General features: G+C 50.6%; 2 protein-coding genes across 12 annotated transcripts in view; both read left to right on the forward strand.

Annotated features, from left to right (window-relative positions):
• The window catches only part of ELMO2 (engulfment and cell motility 2), a 54,665-nt gene extending 46,081 nt beyond the window's left edge, over positions 1 to 8,584 (forward strand). For 7 of the 8 annotated variants that reach the window (XM_067553899.1, XM_067553900.1, XM_067553898.1 and 4 more), the window contains 7 exons: positions 4,549 to 4,685; positions 5,035 to 5,198; positions 5,308 to 5,420; positions 5,713 to 5,820; positions 6,194 to 6,276; positions 6,655 to 6,732; positions 7,278 to 8,584. In XM_067553899.1, the coding sequence (XP_067410000.1) occupies positions 4,549 to 4,685; positions 5,035 to 5,198; positions 5,308 to 5,420; positions 5,713 to 5,820; positions 6,194 to 6,276; positions 6,655 to 6,732; positions 7,278 to 7,478 (884 nt within the window). In that variant the 3' untranslated portion in view covers positions 7,479 to 8,584. The remainder of the gene's footprint in view (positions 1 to 4,548; positions 4,686 to 5,034; positions 5,199 to 5,307; positions 5,421 to 5,712; positions 5,821 to 6,193; positions 6,277 to 6,654; positions 6,733 to 7,277) is intronic. The other variant, XR_010920945.1, reaches the window with a different exon arrangement.
• Positions 8,585 to 15,636: 7,052 nt separating this feature from the next.
• Positions 15,637 to 26,787, forward strand: SLC35C2 (solute carrier family 35 member C2). 4 transcript variants are annotated; one of them, XM_067553906.1, is made up of 10 exons: positions 15,637 to 15,707; positions 16,062 to 16,324; positions 16,584 to 16,734; positions 17,613 to 17,676; positions 17,897 to 17,969; positions 18,174 to 18,342; positions 18,637 to 18,720; positions 19,730 to 19,905; positions 20,647 to 20,776; positions 20,919 to 26,787. In XM_067553906.1, the coding sequence occupies exons 2-10, from the start codon at positions 16,205 to 16,207 to the stop codon at positions 21,026 to 21,028; spliced, it is 1,077 nt and encodes a 358-aa protein (XP_067410007.1). In that variant the 5' UTR covers positions 15,637 to 15,707; positions 16,062 to 16,204; the 3' UTR covers positions 21,029 to 26,787. The 4 variants fall into 4 exon arrangements, with proteins under 4 accessions (XP_067410007.1, XP_067410008.1, XP_067410009.1 ...); XM_067553907.1 differs by lacking the exon at positions 15,637 to 15,707 and adding an exon at positions 15,807 to 15,891; XM_067553909.1 differs by lacking the exon at positions 15,637 to 15,707 and having other exon boundaries at positions 16,287 to 16,324; positions 16,655 to 16,734; positions 20,919 to 22,134.
• Positions 26,788 to 27,234: the final 447 nt, after the last annotated feature.

The raw sequence follows: 27,234 nt of genomic DNA on the forward strand, positions 1-27,234 counted from the left end.
GGGCCAGCCCAGCCACAAGGAGGCCAAACAGCTCCATGAGCAAGTCCCTATTGGGGTAAAGTGGAACAGATACAGAAAACCCCTTGAGGACACAAGGAAGCTGGGAGGGATATAACATATGGAAGAAAGGGGAAGTTGACAGTAATGACTATAAATCAAAAGCTAAGAATTGTAGAAAATGGATAAGAGAAGCAAAGGGGAACACAAGGAGAAATCTGTGTCCAGGAGAGTTCAGGACAATAAGGAGAGTTTAAGTATATTAGGAACAAAAAGAATCCTAACACCAGTATTAGTCCTTTACTAGATGGAAATTTTAGTATTATCAATAATAATGCAGAAATTGCAGAAGTGTTCAATAAATATTTCTGTTCTGTATTTGGAGGAAAAACAGGTGATGTCATCATATCATATGATAACACTCTTTCCATTCCACTAGTATCTCAGAGGGCTGTTAAATAGCAACTTCTAAAGTTAAACATTTTTTAATCAGCAGAACCAGATAATTTGCATCTAAGAGTTTTAAAAGAGCTGGCTGAGCTCACTGGAGCATTAATGTTTATCATCAATAAGTCTTGGAACACTGGGGAAGTTCCAGCAGACTGGAAGAAAGCTAATGTTGTGCTAATATTTAAGAAGGATAAATGGGATGACCTTGGTAATTATAGGCCTGTCAGTCTCTCATCAATCCTGGACAAAATAATGAAGCAGCTGATACAGGACTCACTTAATAAAGAATTAAAGGAGGGTAATGTAATGTAATGCCAATCAACATGGGTTTATGGAAAACAGATCCAGTCAAACTAACTTGATACCTTTTTTTTTTTTGGATGAGATTACAGTTTTGTTTGATAAAGCTACTACTGTTGATGTAATATACTTACATTTCTGTAAGGAGTTTGACTTGGGTACCATAAGACATTTTGATTACAAAAAATTAGAATGATATAAAATTAACATGGCACACATTAAATGGATTAAAAACTAGCTTAATTGATGGGTCTCAAAATGTAACTATAAATGGGGAATCATGATGGAATGGATGCATTTCTAATGGAGTCCCACTGGGATTGGTACTTGGCCCTATGCTATTTAACATTTTTATCAGTGACCTGGAAGAAAACATAACATCACTGTTTGCAGATTAGAAAAATTGAGGGAGCGGTAAATAATGAAGAAGACAGGTCACTTATACAGAGTTATCTGGATTGCTTGGTAAATTGGGTGCAACCAAATATGCATGTTAGTGTGGCTACATGTAAATGTATACATCTAGAAACAAAAATGTAGCCATACTTACAGGTTGGGGGTCTCCTCTGGAAAGCAGTGACTCTGAAAAAGATTTGGGGGTTGTGGTGGATAATCACCTGAACATGTGCTCCCAGTGCAATGCTGTGGCCAAAAGGGCTAATGCAATGGTTCCCAACCTTTTTGGCTCGAGGGCCACAGATATCATTTTTACATCCCTGAAAGGCCACTAGTCTCACCAGCAGCTCTTCTCCCTACTGCAGCCAGATGGAAGGAGTCCTCGCTGATCTCCCATCCCCCTGGCTGCAGCAGGGAAACCACACGTGTACTGTAGCCCCGTGCGCTCCACCTGGGTCTATAGGCAATGACTCTCTTCTGCAGCCTGGGGAGGGGAGATCAGTGCTCCCCTCCCTCTGGCTCCAGCACCTACGGACCCAGGCAGAGCACTTTGCCATGCTCCCTGATACAGCCAGGGGGAGGGGAGTGCTGATCTCCCATCCTCTTGGCTACAGCAAGGAGCCTGCACCAGTCTTGTAGCCCCATGGCAATGCACTCCACCTGGGACCGTTGGCAGCAGCTCCCTTCTGCAGCCAGCAGGAAGGGAGTGGAGGGGCCACTCTGAAAGACCCCACGGGCTATGGGTTGGGAACCACTGGGCTAATGTGTTCCTTTGATCCATAAATAAGGGAATCTTGAGTAGGAATAGAGGTTATTTTACCTCTCTATTTGGCACTGGTTTGGCTACTGCTGGAATACTGTATCTTAATGGTTCCCAACCTGTGGCCTGGGGGCCAGACGTGGCTCACCACTCCCCTCCTACTGGCTGCAGAAGGGAGCCGCTGCCTAAGGACTCAGGCGGAGCATGCTGCCACAAGTCCGGTGCAGGCTCCTTGCTACAACCAAGGGGCTGGGAGATCAGCACTCCCCTACCCCTGGCTGTTGCAGGGAGCATGGTGAAGTACTCCTCCTGGGTCCATAGGTGCTGGGGTCCTTGCTGGAGCCAGAGAGAGGGGAGCACTGCTCTCCTGTCCCCCTGGCTGCAGAAGGGAGTCACTGCCTAGGGACCCAGTTGGCACGCATGGGGCTACAGGATGTTTGCAGTTTCCCTGCTGCAACCAGGGGACAGGAGATCAGCAAAGATGACGGCTGGCAGAGCAGCCAGGACCCACCATGCTTGAGGAGGGGCAGGACTCTAAAAATCAGTGCCTTCTGGTTTGGTCTGCACTTAGCAGGCCACCCACTGTGACTTAGCTGCCAGGCCATATGCTTTAATGTGTAATGACAGTCACTCATCTACACTAGTGCTTTGTCTGTGGGTGTGTGACATACTGAGAGTAATTTGGAGGTGTAAAATAGTGAATGTAAAAATGAGCACAGTAGTATCAACATGTTTACTTTAAATATGTAATTTGTAGTCCTTAATGGTGTATACGTCAATACATTTTTTATGAGTTGATAGACTGGTGGCCCCTTCAGGATTGTAAAAATGATATCTGCGGTCCTCGAGCCAAAAAGGTTGGGAACCGCTGCTGTGTCTTGTGCTGGTGTCCACAATTCAAGAAGGATGTTGATAAATTGGAGAGAATTCAGAGAAGAGCCACAAGAATGATTAAAAGATGAGACATTTCCCATAGCGCCAGACATGAGGAGTTCAATCTGTTTAGTTTAACACTGAAACGACTAAGAGGTGACATGATTACCGTCTAGAAGTACCTAAAAATGAGACTGTCAGTCTAGCAGAGAAAGGTCTAACATGATCCAGTGGCTGGAAGTTGAAGCTGGACAAATTCAGACTGGAAATAAGGCTTAAATTTTTTAGGGTAATTAACCATTGGAACAATGTACCAAGAGTCGTGGTAGATTCTCCACCACTGGCAGTTTAAAAACTGTTTTAAATCAAGATTAGATGTGTTTCTAAAAGCTCTGCTCTAGGAATTTATTTTGGGGAGTTCTCTGACCTGTTATATGGAAGGTCAGACCAGATGATCACAGTGACCCTTCTGGCCTTGGAATCTAGGAATAAGGTGCCTGAATGAAGCAGTAAAAGTAGCAGAGTCTTGCACAGTGATTCTTGCTCACTGGTTACAGGCTGGGACTGATTCTCAGGTCTGGACTCTGAAGTAAATTCCCCATCACCAGCATATACTGGCATGGGGACAGGAGGCAAGCCATAGACAAGGTTATGTAGCCTTATCTATTTATTTATTTATTTATTAAATTGAATTTAGTAATTTTGTATTAAACTACCATGGATTCAGCTCCTGTTGCTACAGTTTCAAGTTCAGCAGACTGGAAATCACCTCTGGTGCTTTTGTCAGATTTGGAGACGCAGGAACACATGAACACCAAGGATAGTGACCACAGACACAATCACAAGTACAAAGCGTTATCTGTATGACGAGTGTTATTAAAGCACTAAGTAAAGGTACAATTACTCATGCAGAGACTAGTACTGCAGTCATACTCACATCCCCTAAGATATTCTTGTATCTGCTGGATCTCTCAACAGACGATCATCAATAAAGGGATGATTCCTGCTGGGGTTGTCCCTTGGGGTAGTCCCACTTTTACCCAACCAAGGAACCTCTTTTATATTGTTGTTCTGACCACACGTGCGTGAGTGTTTCAACCCTCTTTCCTTATCTGTACTGCCATACCCCATGAATATTGGGATACCTCATTTTTCATAGGTTGTTTCTTCAGTTACTCTTACTCGCATTAGCATCTACATACACCATGCAACCTGCAGTCAGGACAGGACATTCCGTGATGTTACAATCAGGTGTCTCGTGGTCTTGGACAATACACTGCAGTTTATTGCAATCCAGTTTTCTGTAACATCACTATTGGCGCATCTTTTACAGTAATCTCGTGACCTTACTGGCCTAGGGTTAATCCTCGGTCACCCACTCGTGTCAAGCATTCTTAAGCCTATGGCCTAGTCTGGCTAAACTAAAATCTTACAGATCTCAGCCCTGCATTCCAGCCTGCTTTACTGATATGACTAATACACATGCATCACTCCTAATTACCTTTCAGTCTTATACTTCTGTAGTCCCGCAATTTAAATCTATTTAGCATACATTAATTATATATGAAATAGCATATGAATTGACCATAACATCTAATAACACAATGATAAATGGATGATAAAATGCAACTACTTGGTGACAATCGTGTTATAGTCAGATGTGTGTATTTCACACACCATCAGGCTGCTCCGATTGCAACAAGCTTAGTTCTTCTCATGAGCTCCTGCCCTGGTTGCTCAGACACTCACAGTTTCCTTGTCTGTTCCTGAAGCCAATGAGGGCCGAAACGACTACCATCCCATGTTCTTCACCCATGACCGAGCGTTTGAGGAGCTCTTTGCTATCTGCATCCAGCTGCTGAACAAGACTTGGAAGGAGATGAGAGCAACAGCAGAGGATTTCAACAAGGTCAGGGTGATGGGAACCTGCCTTGGGAAGGGCTCTGTATCAGGGCAGGAGAGTGCACAGACAGATTTCTGTCTCAGCAAAGAATGGAGTGGTGGGGAGGCATGTACAAGTGTACATAGGAATCGCATTAGGGTACTGGTGAAGGAGGGCAGCCCATCCTTGATGGGAGGCAGTCCTGTGACTTCTGCTTTCCCTGCACTGGGCCCTCAAAGTGCCCAGCTGGATGTGCCCCCTAACCACACTCTCCCTGTACTTGTCCCTTGCAGCCCTTGGCTGAGCTCAGCCCTGGATCTCAGCCTCCTTTGGGCCACAGGAATGTAAGCTGCCTGTTATATCCAATCCCTCCTAGGTGATGCAGGTTGTGCGCGAGCAGATCACCCGGGCTCTGCCCTCCAAACCCAACTCCCTAGACCAATTCAAGAGCAAGCTGCGCAGCCTGAGTTACTCTGAGATCCTGCGGCTGCGCCAGTCCGAGAGGATGAGTCAAGATGACTTTCAGTCACCACCCATTGTGTAAGTGCCTGACAAGACAGTTGCTTTCCCCACATACTGGCCTCCTTTGCATTGGACTGCTGGCTGCTGTCCCCAGACTTCTGTTTACTCAATTTTCTTTGATCTCCAGAGAGCTGAGAGAGAAAATTCAGCCTGAGATCCTGGAGCTCATAAAACAGCAGCGTCTGAATCGGCTCTGTGAGGGAAGCAGCTTCCGGAAAATTGGGAATCGCAGGAGACAAGGTGGGGCTTGCTACCTGCTGCAGCTCCCGGTGCAGGGGTACTGAAGCAAATATGACCAAGTGGGTTTCCTCGTTGGCAGGGACCCTGCAAGGAAGGGGGGTGGATAGACAGGGTTCCTATCCAGCCAACAGGCTGGGATGGGCCAGAGGTGCATACAGACAGGAGACAGCAATCCTTGTCACAGCCAGCAGATGGCACTGTAGAGAATGAGATAGTGGGGCTTATACAGGGCTGCCACGGGGCCCTGATCCGAATGACCCTGCTTACTCATGCTGCATGTTGTGTATTCCAGAGAGATTCTGGTACTGTCGTCTGGCTCTGAACCACAAGGTTCTACACTACGGAGATCTGGAAGACAATGCCCAGGGGGAAGTGACCTTTGAGTCGCTGCAGGAGAAGAGTACGTCCAGGTTATTGCTCTGATACTGGTCACCATATGTAGTGCCCTGTGCTCTGTCACCTAGAGACCATTAGTACCAATCTCAAGGAGGGAGGAGGGTCTGGTGGCTACAGCAGAGACTGGCATTCAGGAAATCTGAATTCAGTTTCTGGCCTTTCCACAAACCCCGGTGTGACTTTGTGTGTGTCACTTGGTACTTCCCACACCAGGCGCTGCGGGGATAATTTGTGTTTGTGAGGCTCAGACACTCTGGTAATGGAGACTATAGAAAAGCCTGTAAACAGACAAACATGCACCCATAATGTCAAGGTAAAGCCCCATCTCTTCATGGGAGGGTTGCTCCTGATCCTGACTTTCCCTGTTTCACTTCTAGTCCCTGTGGCAGACATCAAGGCCATCGTCACAGGGAAGGACTGTCCACACATGAAGGAGAAAAGTGCACTGAAGCAGAACAAGGTAAGTGCTCTCTTCCTTTCTTTGGTACCCCTTGGCTGATGAGCAGTTCTTGGAGGGGTGGAAGCAGCAGAAACGAGCTCTAAATGACAGCTACTTCTGGGAACCATTTACACACGGTCCTAACCTAAATCTGGGACCCCTTGCCTCCTTTCTAGTCTTAAGACTCTTTGCTGTTTCATTCCTAGAACCACTCCCCATCTTCCTTGTTCTGTGACTGGCAAGGTGCCCTGGTGTTAGTTGCACAGTGAGGAGGTGCCTGGGGCACAGTGCTGCATTGTGCAGGTGCCTAGGGCTGCAGCTGGGACCCCTCATATTGTTGGTTTAGCAGAACTGTTATGATGCTTTATCCAGCTGATGCGTAAAAACCTCTTCCTTCAGGAAGTGTTGGAATTGGCCTTCTCGATATTGTATGATCCTGACGAGACACTGAACTTCATTGCACCTAATAAATATGAGGTAAGAAATGGGACCGTCAAGCCGCAAAGAGGAGATGGAAAAAACAGTTCCCCCCAGGCTTTGGCCAAGATGCGCCAGTCTCACTGTTAAAAATGTTGTCTGACACTCAGCCTAAATCCCTCGTTCGTAATATCCTGCAAGTTCTAGCCCCTTGTACCACCCTGAATGACTTCCCTCAATCCTTGGTGTTGGCCATCAACAGGCTCTTCCTCATGTACTCTGAGAAGTGATGCCTAAAACTGTATTATCTTTTCTGCTGCCATGTCACATGCAAACTCATGCCCGCTTGCCTGCTCACTTTTGCCTCAGCCATTCTTGCGCCCCTAGCTTCTGCCTCCCATTAGGCATCTGTGGTCGGAATTATTTCCCCCCAGATGAATTTACAGCATTTTCTGAATTTCTCATTTTATTTCCTGCTAGCGTCACCAATTTCAGGGGGCCTCCATAGGGATGGTTCCCACCTGTGGTTTGTGCTCATGCATTTTGCAGGGGCACTCCCCATGGTTTATGCCTAGGGGTGTAAGCTGTCTGATTGTTCTCCACAGTACTGTATCTGGATCGATGGGCTCAATGCCCTCCTGGGGAAGGACATGTCTAGTGAGCTAACCAAGAGTGACCTGGACACGCTGCTGAGCATGGAAATGAAGTTGAGACTCCTGGATCTGGAGAATATCCAGATCCCTGAGGCCCCACCACCCATCCCCAAGGAGCCCAGCAGCTATGACTTCGTCTATCACTACGGTTGACACAGGCAGAACTGGACGGGGCCGGGGAGGGTGGGACAGTTACTCCTGAAGACAGCCTCAGAACCCTTGAGACTGTTTTGAGGCAGGCATCATGTCCTTTGTACAGAACCAGCTCTGAACATGGCAGCCATTGATCACTAATCTCTCCATGACCTGGCTATTACTCCAGTAAGCCTGCTGCTTCTTGTTTATCCTCCTCCCTATGGGTGAGATCATGATGCTGGGGTGCTACACTGGGGAGGCACCCATTCTCTCAACAGCAGCACTGCATGGGATTGGGTGAGGAAGAGCTCTAGCAGGAGGAAGAGCTCTTGCCCTGGCCACAGGGCTGGCATCCACCCTTGTATCTCAAAACTGTTGAGAATTCCACCTCCTGGCAGAAGACATAATAAAACTATTGGGTGACTGACAGCTGCTGCAGCAGAAAACGATGCAAAGAGGAAGTCCCTTGGTCACTACAGGAGTGACACTGGTGCCTGAGGGATTGGGAGCAGAAGCCAATGAACAGCTAGGGGTCAGCATCCCCAGTAACTAATAATTGTATGATTTTGTATGAATTACCATAATATAAATAATAATCTTCACCACATCTATGGTATTTAACTCCTCCAAGCACTTCACAAGCATTAATGTTAATCCTGCAACCCTTCTTTTGAGGGGAGGAGACGCTCAACCACAGACATTTACTGATTTGTCCAAGCCCGCAGAGAGAGGGTCATTGCTTGAGATGGGATTAAACTCAGGTCACTGATCCAACTATATGCTTTGTCCTCTAGAGCCTATTTCCTCCCACAACATTGAATTACCTCCTTGTCCATCTGTCCATCCAGCCAAGTGATACCAAGACCCAGCATCAAGACCCTGATGCTGCTTTTATATTTCAAGGGTGTCAGATATTCTTTGCTGCTTCACCAGGCCTCTGCTCAGGGAGAGGTAAGGATGAATTTCCAGCAGGAATGGGGTGCTCTTCCAGGGAGTCATGGGGTATTGAGAATCATATGGGAATTAATGTTCTCTGAGTAGCCTTGTTCTCCTTCCTTCTCTCAGCTCCTGGAAGCCAGGGAGACAGTGAATGTAGCCACCCCTTAGAGGGCAAAATGAACAACCAAACTTTCAAGCCAGCTACTTTCCCTAATTACATCCAAGTAGAAAATCATGTTGTTCTTCGAGGGCTTGCATGTCCATGCCACTGTAGGTGTCTGCGTGCCTGGTGCACAGTTGTCAGGGAACTTTTTCCCTTAGCAGTACCTATCTGGACAGTTTGAACCCTATCACTACACCCACATGCCCTGTGTGCTGCTATAAGGGGGTAAAGCCACCCCGACCGACATCAGTTCCTTCTTACCACCAGTGAGGGTTGTTGGAGTGATATCAGATTTCTTGTTGTAAGTGCTTTCCTCACTCCTGTGTGAAATGTTTGGGAGAATCCCACATAAGTGACAAATGTCACATCTGCAAGGGATTTAAGCCCTTCTCAAAAAAAGATTGAGCAGCAAGACTCAAATGTTTACTCATGGAGGCAGCACTTCACCCTTGATTGGACTCATCTCACACAGAGAACACCCGAGCACATCTATACAGAGCGCACTGGAGATGGCTGCAGCTCCTCTGTCTCATTCGCCAGTACCAAAGAAAACGTCTAGACCCTCTCAGGCTCAGTACCTCACTTGGGGTGCTGGTGCCAAAGCCACGTAGAGGCAGAGCATGTACAAAACATTTGGGGGGGAGTCTGTCTCTGGAGCACTCTTCAGCTAAGAAGGGATCGCTGCCTCCAGAGCCTGTGCCAGGATCATTGAGGGCATCCCCTGAAAGATTTCTGTGGCAAAGCCATCAGTCATTGCTGCTCCCAATTACTTTAGAGGCACATGTAGCCACAAGGAGTCTGCTTAGCCTCTTGGTACCAGTATCCAGTATGGTGCAAGAAGCTTTACAGTCAGTATTGATGCTTGCCGCACCTACCTCACTGTGTCAAGAACCCACAGAACCGCTACCTCCCAGCTTCCACAAATGCTGGTGCAGTGAAAGGGCAAGCCTCTGATGATATCCGCAGTACCATCAGGCTCAGGCTATCTATCCCCTGTGCCAACTGGTTCTGTCCCTACCCTGCATTGTCAGACATTTCTGATTCTTCTTCTTTGGAATCAGAGATGCATTTGTCTGTCCCATCCAAGACAGAGGGTACACCCTCTATTAGAGATTTGAGGACCATGGGTCAGACAACAGGCACAGCACTGGCCTCATCCTAAGAGGCAATGGCCCAATCAAGGATGGGTCCCAGGCACATATCAGAGGCCATTCTGAACACCATGAGGTGTCCCTCCTGCTAGGACCTTCCTTTAACCATCTCGTTCCTTGTCATTGAGATCGCTCGGGGCATCAGCACTGCAAGCATCATTCTCCAGCACCAAGGTCAGTACTGAATAGGCAGAAGTCACTTGGGCAGCTTCCCCCACTACAAGTCATGGAGCAGCCATCACCTCAGAATACTGTAATGTCCTTTTCCTCATCACCAGGCGAGGCTGTTGAGGCAGCAAGTGATTCACCACCACCAGAGGACCACAAAGCTCATCAAAATCCATTGAGAAAGGTGATCTCTGTTCTTGACATTCAGGCAGAGGAGATGTGTGAAAGCTCTCACAAGATGGCAGGCATTTTGGTATTGGCAGCCCCTGCCAGAGTGGTTCTCCCGATGAACAAAGCCATTATGGAGCCAGGTAAGGAACTATAGCAGACACCATACTCCTTCCCCACTCCCCCCAGCAAAGCCAGCTGAAAGGAGGTATTAGGTCCCCTCCTAAGGCATTTGTGCTGGTGGTGGCAGCAGCTGCTACCAGGAGAGACAAGAACACAGCACTGATGCTGAAAGGCCAAGATTTGAAGAGTCTGAACTTGCTTTGCACTCTGCAGGAGTCTACAAGTCAGGATTGCAAACCAACAGGCACTACTGAGCTGCTATGGCTTCACCTCTGGGAGAACATTATATCATTTAAAGGCAAGTTACCAGAGGACTGTAGGCAGGAATTTGCAGTAAGGGTGGATGAAGGCAAGCTAACTTCCAGAACTGCTCTCCAGAACAGGTTAGATGGCATGGTTTGAGAAACCCACATCTGTGCCATCAGCCATTTCTATGAGAAGATGTTCATGGTAACAATCATCTGCACCCCACAGAAGTCCAGCAGACCATCTCGGTCCTCCTTTTCGAAGGTCTTTTGTTTTCAGATAAGATGGGCAAGACACTCTATAGCCTAAAAGAGTCCAGGGCCACTAATACTCCAGTAACAAAGAGGAAACATTTCTGTCCTCAACTGCCATGCAGACACCAGTGTTTTGCTCCTGAGTCTCAAGATCTGCTGAAGAGACAGCGCAGGGGTTAGAAGAGACTACACTGCCACCCTCTTCAGCATGAGTGAGCTTATCCTGTCCAGTCACCTCATCCAATCAGACTTTGTAATGTGTTTGTTAAGGACAGTGTACCAGTTACTGTAGTTCCATCTGTTTCCCACTTTTCATTTACAAATCGCTCATCCCACTTCCTAAATGCTTGGGCCCAAGTAACATCAGATCAGTGGGTCTTAAGCATGGTGGATCTGAGATATGCCCCGTTTTTCTACCCCTCCTTCCCACCCCCTTCCCTCTTCAGGGACCATGCTCATGAGATCATCCTTGAGTAGGAGGTCCAGTTGCTTCTTCAGGCAGAGGCCATAGAGGAATCCTTGGGCCTCAGCGGGAAAGTCTTCTATTCCCATCACTTCCTTATCCCCAAAGCCAAAGGGGGTCTTAGATCTAAGACAGTTGAATGAATTCCTGAAGAAAATAAAATTCCACCTGGTTATTCTAGCCTCGATTAGTCTTCATTGAGTGATTGATTGCACACGTGCATTCTGTTCTTGGTGTCTGTGCTCCCAGCACATGACCATCAAACTTTTCCCCTCAGTGGTACCCATTGAGTGGCTCAAGTTCCCCCTGCTGCTGTGCGCCATTGCATGCAGGTACAAAGGGCAGATTAACCCCTAGCCATGCTCAATTCCTTCTTACTGCCCATGATGGTCATAGGAACTCTGTTCTATATTGGAACAGTTCTTCTCTCAGCCTTTGTGAACATAGTATATACATACAGTTAGTCTAGATCTTAGTGTTGTTAAGAGAGTTAGCAAGTTTTATTTTTCTTTTGTTTTGTTTTGTTTTTTTTTTAAAGAAGAGAACAAAAGAAAAAAGGTTTTGAACTTTTCCCCATTTGGGGTTTTTTTCTATTCACAGTACTGAGGTATGTCCCAGTCACTGGGTTTCAACCCATGTGTTTCTTGTTCCAGGCCTATGTCAATGAGCGAACTGCACAATAGCTGCCTAAAGTGCTTGGGAGAAGCACATGTGAAGGACCAGTGCCTGATTTGCAGGGAGTTCAAGTCTAGGACAAAGGATAGGGAGGCTAGGCTGAAATTCCTGCTGATGGAGCTGGCACTCAGACTGGGACAGCTCTGACAGTGGCCTAACTCGGTGCCAAGTGCTGCAGCTTCAATGAGAAGCACACCTCCAGCATTAGCGGAAACCCGCTCCGTTTTCCCTCGCCCATACCAAGGAAAAAATATAAAGCTTCCAGAGAGTCATCAGCCAGGGAAAGGTCTCTCCACCCTCTGAGTCTGGTAAGAGGTAGACAACAAGTCTAGTAGAGTGCACCCAGATATCCAAGCACTCCTCCTCCAGGTCAGTTATGGTGCCGCATGGGGCACCATCAAGCCCAGTGCTGGAAGAGGTAGTCAACTACTTCAGTACCACAACAAGAAATCATCTCAGTGCTGACTACTCTGGAGGCATTTGCCACAGCAAGAAACCTGCTTTCCCTTGGTATGGTGTCTCCATCCTTACAGAGGCTGGTCCCCCAGCACAGCTGCCAGTGATTCAACCTTTGGTACCACAGTTGCCTGCTTCCCAGACAGGTAGCCTCTAGGTATGGTCCAAGGGGGAGCCTGTTATGATGGCATCACTCAACCCATCGCCTGGTTACTGGCACCAGTTCCCAGCACCAACTGGATCAGCTGTATCATGGTTAGAGGAAGGAGAAGCCTCTTGAGTGTCATACATATCTCAACCCCAAAGCAGGACCCACCAGTCTGTGCACAGATCCTCTCTTCCCACTTTCCACCGTGACCCTTCAATGAAATCTCCCATGGGAATGCGGCCAGGACAGTGGGCCTTTGCCCCATATCAGTGCATTCATATAGAAGGGCTGAGTCTACACACCAAGCAGTGCCATCCCCCAGAGTCCAGTATCAGCCCTGATACTGAGCATCAGGAGGAGGATCCAGAGCCAGACCAACAGTCAGTAGAAGAGACCTCTGCTGTACCTGGATGACTGACTGATCAGAGGTTGGTCCGAGGCTCAGGCGTTATCCAGTGTATCCACCATCCTGTCCACATTAGGTGCATTGGTACACCTAGTAAATTAGGACAAATCAATTCTGAAACAGATACAGGGACAGAGTTTATTGGAGCGATCATAGACACCATAAAGGCCCAAGGCCTTGCTTGCTGAATCCAGGTTTGAAATACTACAGGGCTTAGTGTTGCAACTAAAAGCACATTCTCTCACCATGCAGCTGTCTCAGTTTCCTTGGTCACATGGCAGCAAGTACCTATGTGGTCTAACATGCCAGGCTGCATCCCAGAAAGCTGCAGGCATGGCTACTGTCTGCATATGCTCCAAGTTACCATCATTTGGACAAGGTGGTTTGAGTGCCTATGTCATCTTTGTCATCTCTGGATTGGTGGATGGACCCTGTAAAGTCTGTGTGGGGGGTCCCATTTATCCCCCCCAATACCAACCCTCACTCTAATCACAGACTCATCAGTCCTGGGTTGGAGAATTCATATGGGGACTCAAGGTCTCTGGTTGTCTCGGGATATAATGGCTCATATAAGTGTCAGGGAGTTAAGAACCATATGACTAGTTTGTTCAGCTTTCTTCCCACAGATAGTAGGAACGAGCTTATTAATTCTAACAGGCAACTCTGCAACTATATTTGACATAAACAGACAGGGAGGAGCTTGGTCAACTCTGTTATGCCAGGAGTCAGTTCATCTCTGGGACTTCTGCATAACCAATTCAATTCATCTCAGCGCTGCTTACCTTCCAGGGAAGCAGAACATGGTGGTGAATTGACTTAGCAGGACCTTTTCCAATCACAAGTGGTCTTTACACCCAGACATTGCCAGATCCATCTTCCAGCTCTGGGGGACTCCCCAAGTGAACCTGTTTGCAGCAAAGTCCAACAGAAAATGCCATCAATTCTATTCCCAGGGAGGTCTCAACCCAGGCTCATTGACTGATGCTTTTTTGTTGTCTTGGAAGGATGCTGTCCTGTAAACCTTCCCTCTGATTCCCTTGCTGCCTAGAGTCGTGTTCAAAGTCAAAGAAGACCATGCTTGTCTCATCGTTATAGTACCAGTGTGGTCCTGACAACATGGTACTCCACTCCAATGACCTTGCCAATCAAGCCTTTGATGTCTCTTCCATTGGATCCAGATATGATTTCTCAGGACTATAGCTGCCTGCTGCATCTCAACCTGCAATCCGTTCACCTGCCAGTGTGGATGCTTCATGGCTAATGCCTTTGGAAAGTCCCTGTTCTGTGTGTGTCCAAGAAATGCTTTTGAATAGTAGAAAACTCTCAACTATGGGCACTTCTCCATTGTGTCCATTTAGTCCTGTCAGAAAGGTGTATCCCCAGAGCATGCACCCTTAGTCCAGTATGAGGTTTTTCTTCTATACCTAAAACATCAGAGTTTGGCAGTTAGCTGCCAGAGATACTCTCATAAAGCTATCTCAGCTGCTTGGTCAGATTGTACCAATGCATGCACCATCCCTCCCTCTTGGGATCTGAACTTGGCCCTAGCAAAGTTATGGGGACCACTATTTGAACACATTCCAACTTGCTCCTTGCATTTTTAGTTGCCATTACCTCAGCCAGAAGTGTGGGCAAGTTCAGAGGCCGAGTCTCAGAGCCTCCCTATACAGTTTTCCATAAGGATAAAGTTTATTTTTACCCTTACCCAAAATTTCCCCTGAAGTTCATCTCTAATTTTCATGTTAACCAGGTAATCTCTTTGCTGACATTCTTCCTGAAACTCCGTGCTCATAGCGAGGGAAAGATTTAATCCACTGGATGTGAGAAAGGCTTTGGCTTTCTCCCTGGTGTGTACTAAGTCTTTTAGATCATCCGGGCAGTTGGGTGGAGCTAAGGCCCAACCACTTTCTAACTCAGAGAATCTCATCCTGGATCTCTTTTTGCATGAGTTTATGCAGCCCATTGACTAATATAACTGCCAGCTAGAGTGCTGTTACATTCTGCTACAGCGCAGGCAACTTTACTGGCATTGTTGGTACAATTACTGATCGTAGACATCTGCAAAGCAGCAGCTTCATCATCAGTCTATACCTTTGCTTCTCATTCTGCCATTTCCCATCAGTCCAGTGATGATGCCCAAATCACTGTTCAGGTAGAGCCTGAGCCCACGTCCCTGTCTGAGTCACCGCGAGGAGTAAGGACCACTCAAAGAAGAAAAAGGTTATCTACTTTTCTGTAACTGTTGTTCTTCAGGACGTTGCAGGTGCTTATTCCATGACTTGCCCTCCTTTCCCTCCGGAAGGGGAGCAGAGTCTATATCCCCTCCAAAGGAACCAGGGGGCCACGGGCACGGGGCAGCTCTGCCCTCTTACAGGAGCATGCAGGGGCATGCGGTGATGCCAGAGGGAGGGCTGAGGGAAAAGGTTCTCAGACCCCTGTGCACGAGGCTCTGTGCCAGCAGCGCCGTGCACAGTCGCAGAGAGGCAGTAACCCTGTTTTCTGAGTGAGAACGTCACCGGGCAGGAACCGGAGTTCAATGGAAGCGGGCGCGGCAAAGGAGCCCTCAGCTCGGCCTGTCCCGCCCAGCAGGCGGGGCCTGGCCACTCCGCTCCACGGTGGGATCGCCGCAAGCTGGCGCGGGCGGGGCGGGCGCGTTATGGGCGTCGTTACTCTGCTGCTCGAGTCAGACAGACACACACACACACCTCCAGGCCGGGCCCGCCAGCTGAGGGGCGGGGCGCTAGAGAGGGGCGCGGGGTGGGGCGGCGCTGGAGGGCGGGCCCGCCCGGGCGTCTGACACGGCGCTGCCCCCGCAGGCCCCGCCGCTGCCCGCCAGCCAGGGCCGCCTCCGCGTGGCACTAAGATGCCGACTCGAGAGGCTCCTCCCGTCCGTGATGCTCCGCGCGGACCGGGCCGGGGGCGGGGCGGGGCCGGGCGGACAGGCCGGGACTAGGGGAGCGCAGCAGCAGCGAGGGCGGCCGCGCCGCCGCCAGCCAGCGGCCATGTCAGAGCCGGCCCCGGGCGCAGGGGCCGGTTGCCGCCCGGGGGCGGGGCGGGCCGCGCCGCGTCTCGTGGGTGAAGGGTGCTGGGCTGGGGGGCGGGGTTAGGGGGCGGCCGGGCCGGGGCGGGGAGAGTCCAGGCCCGGCCCGGCCCGGCCCGAGGGGCGCGGCGCGGCGCGGGTATGAGGTGAGGTGAGGTGAGCGGGGCACCCCGCCCGCGCTGACTGGCCTTTGCTCCCCAGGGTGGAGCCTGGCCCCGGCTCGGCCCTGGGCCGTGCTGCTCCCCGCCGTCAGCGAGGTGCGCCGGGCCCCGTGACTAGCCCGCCAAGGCTGGCCTGGTCCCCGGTGCGTGGCGGCCCCGAGAGGCCCGGGCCTGGGCGGCGCCATGGGCCCGCAGCCGCCCGGCCTGGCCGTGCTGGGGAAGGCGGCGCTGACCCTGGGGCTGGTGCTGCTCTATTACTGCTTCTCCATCGGCATCACCTTCTACAACAAGTGGCTGATGAAGGTAACTCGGGTCCGGGCAGCGCCCTGCCCCGGGCGGTGTGGAGGGTGCCGAGCGGCAAAAGTGGGGGTGCCGCTGGGGCCCAGCGGATCGGGGTGGGGGTGCTAGAGGACTGCATGAGGAGCAGGGGGTGGTATGGTATGGGAGGGGGGTGCAACGTGTGCTGGGCTGGTGGGAGCAGAGCACCAGGTGACAGGGTAGCTAGCAGTGTCTGTGTATCTGCTGACAAGATCTGTCTGTCTGTGTGTCTGGCTCCTTGCAGAGTTTCCATTTTCCTCTCTTTATGACCCTGCTGCATCTCCTGGTTATTTTCCTGCTCTCCGCTCTGACCAGGGCCCTGATGCGTTGCTGCACCAAGAGGTCCCGGGTGGTGCTGACCTGGGCTGACTATCTCAAAAGGGTGGCTCCAACAGGTATGTACAGCCAGGGGTTGGGGGCATTGCCTGCAGAGTGGGGAGAGGAGAGAGCGCTCTCATTTTTTGGCCAACACAGAAATCATTGTTAACTTACAGATAAAGTTGATGAAGTAACTAAAATAATGAAGGGTATTTTACAAATGAGCCTCAGCTTCTGGCAAGGTACCTGGGTTCTGTGGCAGAACAGTGTGGTGTCCATTCTGGGATGGCTTTCATCTAAGTTACATTTTAAAATGTACATTTTTATGCATTAACTATATAAATGACTAGTACAAGCCATGCAGTATCCTTTGTGTTCATCTTGATATTAAACGTGCTTTCTGTTTTTGATGTTTGGACTTTTGTATTGAGAAGCTGCAACTGAGTCATAAGAACTGCCAGGGAGTCTTGGTGGGTATGGCAGCTTGCTAGGGGACATTTAAGGCTGTTGGCACCTGATAAGGTTTGGGGTGCTGTACCTTCACTGAATGGCTCCTGCTAGAATGACCAAGAGTTAAATAGTTTACGCTGCTCTATCACGTTTAGGTTTTGGAGCTAATCCTTATCTATTGTCATTAATGTGCTAGTTCACACCTATTAGAATGATTGTTCTGGCTATCTACATTCCAAAAAGGTTTTAAAAAATCGCAGCCCCCAAATGCTTCTAGCTGCAGGGCAGGGAGTGATCATTGTTAGAACTCTTACTTCTGGGAGGCACTCAGATATTACAGCTATGGGCACTAATCAAAGAATAGGCCTCAGAAAAATCCAAGGAGCTATGAATGTTTTCATCAGATTAACGTAAGTTGAGTTATCTGGGGCAGCAGGGCACACTCAGCAGCGCATTCTGTTGTGATAAAAGAACATTAATTCCAGGAGGGTTCTTGTTTCTTTAGCATTGTCGACTGCTTTGGACATTGGGCTGAGCAATTGGAGCTTCCTGTACATCACAGTCTCCCTGTGAGTAGCAGCCTTATACCCACCTTGGGAGACATGAGTTGTAGGTTTGGGGAGTGCTTTGGCAGAGCCAGGCAGCGGGTTCAGGCTGGGGCAGCAGATCCTGTAGGGGCGGTTCCAAACCTGTGGAGCTGGATATTGGTTTGGGGCTGGGTGGTCTGACATCCTGTGGTGCTGTACTGGAAAGTGCCACGTGATGGATTGTGGGTTTTGACCTTTACAGCTACACGATGACCAAATCCTCTGCTATCCTCTTCATCCTGCTCTTCTCGCTGATTTTCAGACTGGAGGAGCTGGTAAGGCACTAGTGCTGTGAGGCCCTTGGGGAGGCAGCTGGTCAGGACCCAAGGTATGGGGATGAGTGTGTCAGGGCCTGGATTCTGAGATGGGGGAGGGGACCGGGAGCAGCTGCCTGCTGAGTGGGTCTGGAAGAGGAGAGCAGCTTGTCCTTATGTAGTCTTGGAAGCCTCCATGGTGATGCTGTGTTTGTTCTCTCTCAGAGGATGGTGCTGGTACTGGTGGTTCTGCTCATTGCTGGGGGGCTCTTCATGTTCACGTATGAGTCCACACAGTTCAACATGGAGGGATTTGTGCTGGTGCTGGGTGCCTCCTTCCTTGGAGGCATTCGCTGGACTCTCACCCAGATGCTCATGCAGAAGGCCGAGTTGGGTATGTTGGGAGGCAGAGGGTGGGGGGACAGCCCTGGTGCAAGGGAGGCAGGGACTCGGGGAGGTGGGGGGGCTGTAGCTCCTGGGTCTGGGGGAGGTGGGGGGGCTGTAGTCCTTGGGACTGGGGGAGGGAGCGGGGAGCTAGGGGGTGGCAGCCCCAGGTGCAGCAGGAGACAGTTATTGGGACAAGGGATTGGGTGTTTGCCCTAGGAACAGATCCAGTAAAAGCTTCTTAATGGGCTTCCTCTTCACCCAGCTTTTGCTGACAGGTTTGCCCCTGACTCTCCTCCCACAGGGCTTCAGAACCCCATTGACACCATGTTTCACCTGCAGCCACTTATGTTCCTGGGGCTCTTCCCTCTCTTTGCTGTGTTTGAGGGTGAGTTGGTTGGTAACAGGAGAGGCTCGCTGTGGGGGCTGCTGAGGGATCACTTGGCAGTTTGTTGCCCTGCAGATGAACTATATAGACAAGGGAACAACTTTCTGAATTTGCAAAGTAGGTAGGGTTTCCCAGCCATCTCCTCTCTCAGATGGAGACCTGTGCTGCTCTCCCACCAGACCCAGGGTTTGGGCTTGATGTTCCTCTGCCTTTCATTACACCAGTTACCAGCCAGCCATCACAAAACAAAATACATTTTATTCTTAGGGCAAAAGTATTACAAGAAAAAAACAATAAACTAACCTACATGCATTCAAAAAATGTATCAGATGTCATTTCCCCAACTCCAGCATAGCCTGTGATAGGTGACAGTCTTTCATATCCCTTAGCTGGGTTTGCTCTCAGTTCATGTCAGGTTTCATATCAAGAACCACAACCTCCTACGGACAATTTAGCTGTTCTTTGTACAGTTTTGGCCTGCAATCTCTGGCCTCCTGTAACAAACAATCACAACTCCATGGCCCTCTCCTCGGGGCAAAGCTTCAAAACACTGGCTTTTTGCATCTCCAGTGCTGGGGAATTTGCATTAGTCACCCCTTAGTGGTTCCAGCTTCTGCAGGCAGCCCCTCCCCAGTAAGCCAGGAACACACCAATATAGATCACCTGGACTGATGTAAAGCATTATGGAAACTCTGCAGTTCTCACTGTCTGGCCCATCTCAGTATAATGGCTTTTTGAGGTTTTCCTGTTCTGAACGTGACATACAAGAGAGGGTCCCCAAAGATGCTGCATGTGGTTGCAATATTTGTCACAGTAGGGACCTGTGGGCCCAAGAACCAGAGGGGCTAAGGCAATCCTTGTGTTGGCAAAGTGTTGCATATAGGGTCAGCACCCTCCTACTGTGGGGTAGAGAGGTACAGGGGATGGCACTCTCTCCTAGTGGTCAATAGGGAAGGTGCTCCATTCACCTCTGTCAGTTTTTTCATCCCTGCTCTCCTCTTGATTTCAGGGTTGCCCTTGTCTACATCAGAGAAGCTGTTCCGTTTCCATGAAGCTGGGCTATTATTCAACGTGGTGGGGAAGCTCTCCCTAGGGGGGTTTCTTGCTTTTGGCCTGGGCTTCTCTGAGTTCCTCTTGGTCTCCAGAACCTCCAGCCTCACTCTCTCCATTGCTGGCATTTTTAAGGTATGGAGCAGTGATTTCTATGGTCGTGCAGGGTTGCCTTGACTAAACCAGCTCCGACAGCTCCAGAGCAGTGTAGCCTGCTCAGATGTTCTAGAAAACAGGTCTTGATACCTCACCTGCACTGGGGCTGCCACCCCCTGCCTACCTAGCCCTGCAGTTCTAGCTGCTTCAACTGAAGTGGACTCCCGCAATGCCCCCTGTCCGCCCCCAGTAGGGACCCATCAGTGAAGGGCACAGACTAAATGCTTTCCTGCCGGAAGGTATCAGCTTGGTAGGGTTCAGGATGTGTATGAAGAGCAAAAGATCCGCAGTTACATTAGAGGGGATAAACTCTCCTGCTTCAGGGCAGGAGGCTGGCCTTTACTAACAGGGTTAGTGCAGGCAGTCCCAGGCTCCCTTCTATAGGGTTTTCTGCCCGTTCCTCTGAGGAAGCCAATGCTGGTGACTCTTTGAGATGGGAGACTGGACACAGTGGCTCACATTCTAACCTGGTAGTCACTGAGTTCCTGTGTATCCTGGCCTTGCAGGTGGGGGGCAAATACACCTGCAGAGCTCTGGTCTCTTTCCTCATCTTTCTGGAATCTGTTTTTTAAAACTCTTCCATGTGGTGAATGTTGGTGCTCTGTGGGTGGAGCGCAGGTGGGACTATCTGACCATCTCATGAACATTCAGCCACTCCTCCTTCCTTGGCTTCACCCATTTCCTGCCCTGCCATCTGTCATGTTCTCTCTGTGTCCACAGGAAGTCTGCACTTTGCTGCTGGCCACTCGCTTGCTGGGAGACCACCTGAACCTCCTGAACTGGTTGGGCTTTGCTGTCTGCCTGTTGGGAATCTCCCTGCATGTCACTCTCAAAGCCTTCTGTTCAAAAGGTAATGTTGCTGAAGCCCCCTGGTCTCTGCAGGAATCCTACCCCTCCCTGCCTACACCAGTGCCTACATGATGCCCACACTGGGTCTGAGGCCTCTGTAGAGAAGGGAGGGACTAGTCACTAAACAGGCTGTCTGTGTCTAGGTGAAAAGGAGCCAAAGCTACACAAAGGAGCCAGCTCCAGCCCGGACCTGGAGCTGCTGCTGCGGCGCAGTGAGCCTGAGGAGGAGGAGGATGTTGGAAACCAACGCTGATTTGGCCCTCTGCTCCATCTGATCATCAGACAACTGACAATTGAGCAGCAAACAGGTCCAAGAATCTTGGGCTGCCAACTCCTCTAGATCGAGCACATGAGAGGAGCTGGAGCTGATGAGGGGCTTGCTGCTCAGTAGCCACAGCCCAGATCCAAGGAGACTATTTGGGTGAAACTGGCAGCACCACATCTCCCCCTGAAAAGGAATTGAAAGAGAAACCCCCCAGCTGTAGTGTGGGGGATGGGGCGGGGAAAACTCATGGGCTGCGGGGCAAGGAAATGAGGCTCTTCCTCCAACTTCATCTGGTATTGGCTCCAGAGAGAGAAGACAGAGGGGCCCTTTGGGGCTCTTTTCTCACCACCCTGACATCTGCTGAAGTTGATGGCGATACAGAAAATCTGGGATTTGCCCCCTGGGGCAGCCGTTGTACCCAGTAACCTGTCAGGTCCCAGTACACAATGTGGAGACAGGATGCTCCCTGCTTGTGATTGAGGACCAATCCAGGCAGGATAATCAGGGAAAGATGTGCACTGCTGGCTCAGTGGGGCTTTGCAGGTCATTAAGGGGCAGGAATCCAAGCAGCAAACTTCTTTATTGAAAAGAGTAGTGATTTCTCATGGAAATAAATGACTGGCCAGCCCTCTCTTTTTGCATGCCATGTGGGTGTATGCGTGTGCGCCTGTTACAGCAAAGCAGAGGCATGTATCCCTGCCTCCCCATCCCAGGTCCCTCTGTCCCTGCACTGTCCTGTGACATGTTCATACTGCTGCTTGCCCAGAGAGTCTCCTTGGCCTGGTGCACAAAGTGCTTGACAGCTGCCTAGTGCATCCGAAGTGTAGAGTGCTGAATGGCATTGGTCTGCAGCCCCTTGTTCTCTCCAGGAAGCAATGGACAGAACTGCAAGGTATCTCATCCTTGCACTGCTTCCTCCCCCACGTGCCTGAAGAGCAAGCTGTACTCTGCTCTGCTCCTTGCTGACTTCCTCCTGAAGAAGGTAGATGAGAGCTGTCTCCTAGGACACCATGTACCAACGAGGAGGAAAAGGTTCTAGTATCATGGGTTCCTATAGGAGCTTGGACTCTAACTGCCCTTGGTTTAGGCAATAACTCCTCCCTCTGCCAGGAAAAGGGAAGGGCAGGTTAAGGGCTCAGTTCCTCTTTCCTGGGAACACAAGTACGGTTATGAGTTTTGCGGATTAGTGTAGTATTCCCAGAAATGAACAACAGGTGGCACTACTACACTGTATTCCACAGCCACCAAGGCCAGAGAAGAATTGTGTGTGTATGCACACTACTTATGACATAATGTGGGAAGTCTGTAGCTCAGACTTCAGAGGCTGGGCATGAGTCACTCTGTTCTGTGAGCTGCGCTTACCCTGATTCTCAGATAGCTGCCAGGGGTGCCCAGCAGGGCAGGTTTCCTCAGAGCAATGTTCTGATACGGCCAGGGGGAGTCCAGCTACCTTATCACTGAATTTACTCTCCTGATGGACATGCCAGAGCAATAAGAGTGAATTTTAGAGTAAATGACTTGCGCCTCCCAGGGCCTTGGCAGCTTCTCCAGGAGAGGGAGAGACTAAAATCCCCATTTGTCTGCCCTGCTCTGCTGGAGGGAGGAGCTCTGAAATCTTCTGGAGCTGTCAGCTGCTGCCAGCAGTGTTCAATACCATCTCCTCTCGGATGGTCTGAGAGCAAGCCTCAGCTCGATCCTGTGTGGGAAGGGCAGTGTGGCAACAGATGTGTCTCTGCCATCCACTCCCCACAGACAGTCTCTTCCCCTATCCCCTTTCTGGGAAGGGAGACTTGGAGATACCTGCTGCTTCCCTTTCTCTGCTGCAAAATCTTTAGGAAGCCAGAGTCCTTGGGGGGGGGTCATTAAGATGAAGCAGCATTCATCCCCTTATGTCCAGTGCAGCTTTGAGCTGCGCCAGGAAGTCAAGAGCCTATGGGAGGACACCGTGGTCTGGTTTTCTGCATGGCTGGTCAGTTAGGAGCTGCAGCGGAGCTGTGTCCTCTCCTTTCCTGCCCCATGAATTAAACATGCCCCTGTGGGGAGCTCAGTAATGCTTTTATTAATAGTTAATTACTCCCTGTTCCTTGGCTAGGAAATGAGACTCACTGAGGCCTCATAAATCCAGGCAGGGATCCTGTGATAAAAGGCACTAGGAGTTCATTGCGGGGCACCTTCCGGAGCTGCCGCTACAGTCATGGCATTTAGTGAATGATGAATGTCTGTGGAAAGGAGGGGTCTGACCCTGCGTGCTGGCACAACCAGCGCCTGGCTGCTTTTCACTTTCTGGAGCCTCAGCACTTTAGCGGGAAAGGGTATTTTCCTGTTGCTTGATGAGGAGATCTGTGCTCTGAGCTGGTGGGTGTTTCTGGCTTGCAAGGGCTCTTGCCTAGGGGGAAGTTCTCCAGAAATGCCTCTGCCTATTTTGTTCCCTGTGCAGGAAGCTTGGATTGGATCGCCATGTGGACTGGCAGCCTCTGCGCAGGGCTGGGATAGCAGTAGAGCTTTCTGAGCTGCGCTATAGACAGTAAATACGTGCCGGGGGACGTGAAGCTGTGGATGCTCCTGGTACTGGCAGCCCTCAGCACCCCTGTCAGGACCTACAAGAGGGGATGCAGGTCAGAGAAGAGACTAGTGCCTGTGCCCCATCTCCAGTGCAGGGCTCGGTAGCAATGCATGTGGACTTCTAGACTGTAGCGACCCCTGGTTCTGGTGCTGCCCTACTGAATAGCAGTGTGTCATTTTGTGGGAGGGGTTAAACTAACGTTTACAGCAAACCAACCTGAAGTGCGTTTAATGTAGGTGAAAGGTGTTGGCGTGGAGCCCTAGACACTGCTCTGTGCTCAGAACAGGGGCAACGTAGGACAAGCAGTCTCCTCGTGGTCCCCCACCCCTGCCGTCAGAGGGGAGTGTGTGGTCCAGTCAGCCTCTTGCACACGAGACGGTCTCCCAGATTGTAACAACTGCAGCTGCCCCAGTGAGCTCCACTGACTGTGCTCATGGCTGCAGCCCGCGAGGGGGCTCTGGTCTGCTGTGTCCTTTTCCCTACGGGACGTAACGTGACAAACCAAAAGGCTCTGATGTGGTCTTGGAGGCCTGTTTCTCATTTCCCCAAAGACCCTATGGGAAGAGGCTCTGCCTGGGCCTAGAAGGCCTGTGTCAGTCCCAGCACTGTTAATGGATTTCTGTTGGGCCTGGCTGAAACCTAAAATGTTAAATAATAAGCAGACTATACGTAAGTGCTTGACTTCCCTGGCCAAGCCGTCAGGGAGCCCCCTCCTCTCAGATCCAAGCCCCCCAGCCGTGCAATGGAGTCGCATCACCTCAGAGCTGAGCCACTGGGAATGCCACCAGAGCCATGTCATCTCAGAGCCTATCCTCGCCTGTGCTACCAGAGCCTTCCCAAATCCTATACGCTACACCAATGGCCCCAAACTTCTTAGGTTGCGCACTTCCCCAGCTGCAGCTGGAAGCAGGACCACAGTCGGGGCTGGGAGCAGAGCTGCAGCAGCCAGTGGCCAGAGCAGGACTAGGAGTTGGGAACAGGAGTCTAGGCCGTGGTGGCCAAGGCTGGATGCGGGGGCTGGCAGCCAGGGGCAGGGCTGGGAGCTGAGGCCAGACCCATGGTTGGGGGGTGGGGCGAGGACAAAGCGGTGCAGCACTCCCTTCCTACCCCCATGGAGACTGGCCTGGACCTTGCTGCGACCCTGCTAAAGTTCCTCCGTGCCCCCATAGGGGGGTGCACCCCACAAATTGAAGATCTCTGCACTCAACCCTGCTATTTTGTTTCCCTTTTCCTGTGCGAAGCGTGACCTGGGATGGTGAGCTCTTGGGGGAACGGAGTGTGAGCGGTTTACAGGGTTGCCATGGCTTTAAAAAATGGTGAGTCAGGCCCAAAAAATCATTGGATTGATTTAAAAAAATTAGATTTTTAAAAAAGAATAAATTGGGGTTTGTTTCTTTGCCTGTGGGGTGCTCAGCCTTCAGGCTTCCTTGGAGAATGGGCTCCAAATTCTCTCCACCACGAGGAAGGTCAGTGATCTTGTTTGTTTGTTTTAATGTCTGCTGAGATTCTCTGTCATCACCTGACTCCAGGAGCTCAGCTTTAAGAAAAACAACCACAAAGCAGGCAGTAAAAATCTTGCGTTGGCCACACTGTATTTCCCTGTATTGTGAAATGTGAAGGATGGGGAGCTGCGCTTTATTAATTCATGAATACTGTGTGTGGCTATCGGGATAGGTATTGTATAACTATAGTGGAATGTTTAAATGCAGGCAATTGGGAAATAAACGGAAGGCCTGAAAATGGGTCTAGATAAAACAGCTGCTGGTAAGTAGGTCAGGAGGTTGAGTCAAGGGCTGAGCCATTACCTAGGAAGTACCCATTTCCTTAGCTCCAGCCACGTTACAGAGCTTTTGTCAATGCTAAGAACAAATAGATAATGAAATCACAGAAGGAACAACGAGTGAAAAAGCTGCTCTCTGACCAGGGAGCTGACAGTGGGGACAGATGCCTGAGTGGTGGGCTGAAGATTTTAGGCCTTGCTAACCACCCAGGGGATGGGAAGTCTTGGGTAAGAGCGGGATACGTGTAGCCCTGTTAGTGGTTTAAAAACCGTTTTTCTTGTACGTTATTCTTTGTTCCTACTATTAAGATCAATAATACTTTGGGTTAAGGCAGCTGTTTGGGGTCTAGAGTCAGAGATGGCCACAGACTCCCAAAGGGAAGAACTGCAGGCGCCGAAACCCAGTGGGGCCTGCTGTAGTAAGTATGGCTAATCCACAGGGTTCTGTGCCCTAAGACCTGCTCTAAGAGTGGGAGACTCCCTACCCAGGCAGGTACAGCATGAGGCCTGTCACCTGGGGGTATATTCAGCGAGGCCAGAGAAGGGGGTCAGAGGTGCAGTAAACTCTGGAACCATGACATGAGCTCCCTTGTGCGGTTTTGGGGCTGTACCAAAGGCACGTTGGCAGCTCCCCTGCCTTTATACAGCCTCAGCAAGTGACTGAGCACAGGGCTCTAGGCCTTCATGCTCAGGCTGAGCAGCTTTGCCCTGGAAGTTGTGTGATAAGCACAGGTCCTTCTACCACTCTACACTGGAGTCAGGAGAGAACAGAGCCCTGTGAGGTGACGGGCCTGCATTGTACTGTCACACAGACATGCTGGGGAGAAAAGGGTGTCACCTTTGTGAGCACAAACACAGTAGGAAGGGAGGGGTCCCTGCAGAATATCTGAACGTTCCAGAATTGTATCGTGGCTCACAGCAGGCCACGAGGGCTGGGATCCCACCCCCCCCGGCCGCACGCGGGGGCACTAGGGCCGGGATCTGCACACTGGGCTAGGATCTGCTGCCGTGGCAGCTGCGATGCAGGGGAGCTGTGCACCAAGAAATGAGCTGCGGAAATGATTTCCCACGATGGGAGCTGCAGAACGGTGTAGGGCTGTGCTGGATTTTTTTCAGTGTGATGCTGGAGGTGAACATCACATCCACAGGTGTCTGACCTAAGTTACCAAATGACAGGCTGCAAGGCAGCTGCTCCCATCCCAGGAACTGCCCAAGGGAGGCGTTCTCACACTCTGAACTGCTGTTGAGTGCTTGGCGTTGCCTGGGAAACATAGGAGGAAAGAGACATTCCTGCTGTGTGTGGGTCTGTCATTGCAAAGCATCCTCTGAGAGCCCAAACTTGGTGAGCAAGGGAGCACGGTGTGTGTCTGCCCTGCCTGCCTCCCCCTGGGTACCAGGAGCTCTGAGTGGGTCTTTCTGCCCCAGGCTTGCAGGTACTAATGTGTCTGGCTCGCTCTTTCCCAGGTCTGCCCCGCTGTGAACCCCAGCCACTGCGGCACGCTTTGCTGTGCGCCCCACCCCCCATGGGCATTGGCAGTGACACCACGGCAGGTGTCTGGCAGATCTTGCAGCTAACTTTAATTAGCCAGTGTTTGTGCTGAGTGGGATGGTTATCAACACAATGTCTTGTGCGATGAGGGGCTCCTACTCGGGGGGCCTCCCAGCAGCTGTGGGAGATGCTCAACGAACAAACCAGTGGGTGAGTGTCCCCATAACGCAGACACTGGTGCATGTGGCCAGGCTGACGCGTGGGGACCCCTTTAGCCAGATCACGCCACGCTGCCCTCCTGGGCGTTACAAACTGAGGCATTCTCCAGAGCACGCCAGGTGAGGAGATGGCGTCTGTGGTGG

Source organism: Emydura macquarii, unplaced genomic scaffold (assembly GCF_026122565.2).
Source record: "Emydura macquarii macquarii isolate MOO-44397 ecotype Brisbane River unplaced genomic scaffold, CSIRO-AGI_Emac_v2 contig_1483, whole genome shotgun sequence".
NCBI classification, from domain to species: Eukaryota; Metazoa; Chordata; order Testudines; family Chelidae; genus Emydura; species Emydura macquarii.